Source organism: Fusarium subglutinans, assembly GCF_013396075.1.
Source record: "Fusarium subglutinans strain NRRL 66333 chromosome Unknown NRRL66333_c0000550, whole genome shotgun sequence".
Classification (NCBI taxonomy): Eukaryota; Fungi; Ascomycota; class Sordariomycetes; order Hypocreales; family Nectriaceae; genus Fusarium; species Fusarium subglutinans.
The window spans coordinates 1-5,607 of NW_023502613.1; the positions used below are offsets into that span (position 1 = coordinate 1).

Genomic DNA, 5,607 nt, shown 5'->3' on the forward strand with positions numbered 1-5,607 from the left:
TTATTAGTAGTTATAATTAAAAGTTAGGTTAAATAACTTACTATTAAAGCGTGTTAGATAATTAAAGCGTAGCTATAGGGATTAACAGTTCTTTTAAAGTAAGTTATAGAAAGAAGATTTAGGCTAGCTAAAAAGCAAGTAAGCCTTCTAAGCTAGCCTATCTGTAGTAAGGTTTAAGCTATAAATAAGGCTACTAACTTAATAATATTAACTTAATAAAGCTTTGCCCCTTAAGAGGTAATTAATATTTAAATTATACTAGACTTTAGAGATACTTAGATATACCTTTTAAGGCTAACTTATAAACTTAAAATAAAAAAATTCTATTCTATTTGCATTGCATCTCTTCTCTATTCTGTTAATAAATACCAAGATCGGGATCGTGGCTTTGAAAAGACTTACTTCACTGGCACATGTAGTCTTGCCTCAGTTTCGGTAACTATTAGGTCACCATGATTCAAGTAGCAATTCAGCGAGTTGACTCCCACAAGCTTGAGATGCTGTATACATTAAGCCGTAGAAAACAGACTACAAAACAAATCGCTGACCTCGGGGATAGCCGATGAACACAGCATCAGCACACACTTAGAGAAACTACTAAGATGACACTCAGCTGCTCGAAAGATGTCCAGGCCAGTTACCGTTGTCGTCAAGAGTGTGCAATTGTTCATAACACAGGAGATAAGCCTCGTATCCCAGTTGTCCGAGCAATTCCCTTGGATATGATATTTGATACAAAGAACAGGGAACAAGCCATTTGAAAATGCCACGATCAGTAGCTTGCTAACGCATCTCCTCGTACAGGAGTGAGGCGGCCATGGCGACTCGTTATACTCTCGCCTCAGCTTGATAACATCTTATACTCGGCTTCATGTCAAGCATGTGACTCAGCCGGATGTTTATTTCCTGTTGTATCAAGTCCGACTATTCACCGTCATGGCTTGCCACTCACATGCAGGGTATGGTTATCAACTCCCAATAAGAACGCTGCCGCATCTGCACTTTGCATATCTCAACCTTGGCTTCGATTAGTTTCAAGTCCTATTTTCTAAAGTCGACATAGGAAAGACTACAAGCTCCCTTTACGTCATTGAAGTTGTATATGCAGGGGATTTTCAGGTGGTCCACTTCAGGATGTGCTTTCACGATTGTAAAGATCATAACGACGGATTGCTGTGTATTGACACACCTGCGGTTGAAAACAATAATACTGATGTTAGGAGAAAGCTAAAGCTACCCGGCGTGCATAACATAGACTCGAGGCCGTGTGATCATTCCGGTAGTTCAAGTAGTGAGTGACAGGCGACAAATCCCAACCTAAGCGTACCTAGTTGGCTTATTTGATTAACGGGTAGACTAGCTACTAGTCTGATATATAAAGAAACTTAACCGGTTGACTTCTGGCGCACCCAACTTGATCTTTCTTCCATATAAGAGAACAGGTCAGAGAGAGGCTCTCACAAGCATACAGGTATACCTCGTACAACTTGGATCAACTCAGGAGGATTAGCGGGTGAATTACTCTCTCTTTTGAAGAGACTTTTTGGACATATCTGTATAAGACATACTCATCCCATTGCCACAGTGTATGCCCTTGCAGTGAACTCCGTAGATCAATAGTGAAAAGGCCCACCGCTGCAATGCCATAAACAGTTCATCGTGTAGTTATTAACTTACCCATACACCGGGCCCCATATAGACTGATTATTCGCAATACTGTTCTTGTAAAAGCATATTGACCAGGAGACCTTGGGGACCATACCTGAGCTCGAAAGGACGGGCGATATTTTACTCACCCTTCAATTACGTGTTCCTGACATGTCTATCAGCGCTCATATACCACTCCAAAGCTCCCCGCCAGCCCTTATTTAGTATAAGAGCAATAAGAATGAACGGATAGTGACGTCGATGATTGGGGGACTTTCCATGATCTTTAGGCTGGGCGCACTCGTCGCCAAGTCTAGAAATTCATCCGGGCCACTACCCAATTGCGTTGGTTCGGTATTGACAGTAGTGTGTTAAGAGAATGTCATGAGGGCGAAGGCGCACGCTACCAGCCAGGTTTGGATAGCAACAGATCTCAAGAGGAATTCTAGTTAGGACATATAGTGCTGCTTGAAGAAGAAGCAGTACAAGGTAGAGATAGAAACCTGTATACTTTGGCATCTTGCGGTTCCTTATACAACCAACCTCTCAACCAAGTGACGATTGGTTGGAGTCCGTTAAAAAAACCCTGTCAGTCCATCATGAACTTCGGTGAATTGTGAGGTGGGTGTATCATGTATTCAGCACCATCTTCAGGGGAGTTAAGACGGGGAACAAGACCGTGGACCTGCACATGACATTGAGCATACAAAGCTTTGCATGTTCAACGTAAAGCCCAGAAGATCCGACTGAACCGATGCAGAAAACGGTGCCATTTTGGCAGCCAAGCTGGCAAACCGGCTCGTTCAATCTTGGGGTAGTTTGGGGGGTTTGGGGGATCTCCGGAAATTGAACCAGTAGCAAGGGGGAACTCAAAATCGTGGCGATGGTGCCCATTGGCCAATTTGCGGAGAAAGCCATATTGAATCCTACCCCGCAATTTAAATCAATGGCATCGTGGGGTAAAAGCGCGTGGTTTGGGAGCGAAACCGATCGGTGCCTGTGGATCTCACCTGAACTTATGCCAGACTCTTGATATCTTTCATAGGGGACGTGTCATTGGTGGAAGAACTCTGTCGGATATCATGGCAAAGTAATATAAAGACGTGAGTATAGCATTGACAATATGTTTCGCTATCAGCAACCCATTCGATAGCCAACATGTTGTTCAATAACCTTCTCTCGGCGGTCGCCGTGTCTGCTCTCGTGTCGTCAGTCGTTGGCACCTCGTCTCGCAACTCGGCGTTGCCTAAGAGACCCCATGTTGAGGCTGCCCCTTATGGTACAGGGAAAGCCTTTCCTAAGTCTCCCGCACGATCTCGCAAGGACTTCTGTTATGTCAACGCAGGAAAGGGCAAGAATGTCGATGATGCTCCTGGCATTCTGAAAGCGTTCAAGAAGTGCAACAAGGGAGGCACGATTGTTCTTGATCAAAAGTACAGCATTGCCTCGCCACTTGACTTGACCTGGCTCTCTCATGTCGATGTGATCATTACTGGGGAGGTCAACTTCAAGTCCGACCCCTACTACTGGGCAGACCACAGCTTCAAATATGACTTCCAGAATATGTCCTCGTTCTGGAAGATTGGTGGCAAGGACATCAACATTTATGGCGATCTGACAAAGGGGGCGTCTCTGCTTGATGGTCATGGGCAAGCCTACTGGGAGGAGATGGCTGTCAACAAGACTGTAAGTCGTGATGTATCCCAGCACAGTTCCGTTTCCAGTCCATGCTAATTGTTGCAAAGTTGCTGCGACCAATTTTGTTGACGATTGAGGACGCACATGGTCTCACCATGTCAAGCCTGCGAATGCGCAACCCGCCCAACGTAAGTCAGTTATATCAAGTGTGCATAAACCCAAACTCACATAAATCAGTGGTTCAACATTATCATCAACAGCACCGATGTGTTGATCAGTGATTTGGACCTTGAAGCCAAGAGCTTGAATGGGGTCAAAATCGCCAACTCTGATGGTTGGGATACGTACCGCTCCGACCGCATTGTCATCCAAGACTCCGTTATCAACAACACAGACGGTACGTTTTCAATTCTTCACGTCATGTCCATATTCTCACAGCAGCAGATTGTGTATCCTTCAAGCCAAACAGTACAAACGTGGTTGTTCAAAATCTCGTGTGCAATGGCTCTCATGGTATCAGTGTTGGTTCCCTGGGCCAGTATAAGGGCGAAACCGACATTGTGGAGAATCTTTATATCTACAACATTTCCATGTCCAATGCCAGCGATGGTGCTCGAATCAAGGTCTGGCCTGGCGTTGAGACCGCTTTCCAAGATCTGTTGAACGGTGGCGGTGGCCTCGGTCGTGTCAGAAACGTAACATACGATACGTTCTACCACGAGAATAACGACAATGCTATTACCATTACTCAGTGTTATGGTCAGAAGAACCAGACTCTGTGCAACGAGTTCCCGGTAAGTTCGACAGACAATTGTAAACTACTTGTCACTAACAATGAACATCAGGCAAACTTGACTATTGAGGATGTTACCATGAAGAATTTCTGGGGAACAGTCTCGACGAAATACGACCCACGAGCTGGAACTCTCGTTTGCAGTGCACCTGATGTAAGGAAATGATGCCAAATGCAGAGTGGAAATTGACTGACATAATTACAGCGTTGCAGCAACATCGTGGCTGAGGATATTAGAGTCCAGGTTCCAAGCAAGAAGCCACCAGTCTACGACTGCCAGAACATTGACACGAGCACCTTGGATATTACATGCCGAGACCCAACTAGTGCCAGGGACACAACGAATGGATAGACATACAAGGCCGATAGATCTATAGTAATCCAAAATCTACTGTATTACCCAGGATGAAACCCTGGCTCTCTTGCTATATATATATATTATACGTACACACACCGTATAACCCATTAATTGGCGTGATGATAATCATGAGCCCACAATACACGGTGTTTAGATAAAGGATTGACCCTATGCCAGTGCGGATCGCGTATAGTCATGCTTACTACGTAGCATTTGCTATAGTTCCTTTTGCTTAACCCTACAAGGATGACAATGCTGGCATAGCGTAGGAAGGACTGAAGACTGCCTCCCTCGCTTTTAAATCGACGCTTACGTGCAGGTAGGGTAGTTTGCTTTGATTGACAATTTGTTTACAGATATTATAATAGAAGAGCAGGAGGTTTCCCTTTATCGTGGCGCACCTTTCCCGAAGAAATGGTGTCGAAACCATCCACGTTCTTACGTTTGGTGCGTCAGGGAAGGCAACTATTATTTGAGTGCGACTAGGTTAAATCGATATGCACAGCGTGTAAGAGGTCTCAGCAAGATTGACTCCGGTCAAACTCCAAAGAAATCAAGCAATCAAACAGGCATCTCGCAACACATCACAAAACATCAGCCTTACAGCAAATGGAAATCTCGCCTATCTAAGCGACAACTCCCGGAGACTTTAACAGCACTACATCAACACCACAGGTGAGATGCTGACACGTGGACCGAGCTTGTACGGCAATACGTTTGTACAGTACTGACTACTGCTGGCATTACATGATGCGCTTGTATTGAACTGTGTGCTGGCCATTGGGGGAGCTTATGTCGTCATTAATGACACTTCGCTGAGTAATGAAGCCGGCCGCGGGCTGGAGATAGCTGCTTATGATTATTATGCCAGCGTGCTATCTGGGATACATAATCTTTTGTAGTATTAAACTGGGCAGACAGTCCATGCACCAGGAGCTAACACAGCGTAACTAAGTTTATATTGTGTTCTTTTTATTATATTGCTCCTTTATGTATTTAATGTAAGTGAGTTTAGAACAGTTTCTTAATAAGTAAATATTAATAAAAGAATTTAATATATTTAAGTAAGCTTTAGTAATTTAATTTATTATTACCTTAAAGCTAGCTAAAAGAATATTATATAGCTTATAAATAACTTAAATACTTTAAATAACTTTTTTTTAAACTTATT

General features: G+C 43.8%; 1 protein-coding gene across 1 annotated transcript; it reads left to right on the forward strand.

Moving 5' to 3' along the window:
• Window positions 1-2,805: 2,805 nt before the first annotated feature.
• On the forward strand, window positions 2,806-4,430 carry FSUBG_14087 (exopolygalacturonase; the record flags this gene model as incomplete). Its single annotated transcript, XM_036679044.1, has 6 exons — window positions 2,806-3,333; window positions 3,393-3,473; window positions 3,523-3,682; window positions 3,730-4,079; window positions 4,131-4,232; window positions 4,284-4,430. The coding sequence occupies 6 exons, from the start codon at window positions 2,806-2,808 to the stop codon at window positions 4,428-4,430; spliced, it is 1,368 nt and encodes a 455-aa protein (XP_036530453.1).
• Between the last annotated feature and the right edge of the window lie 1,177 nt (window positions 4,431-5,607).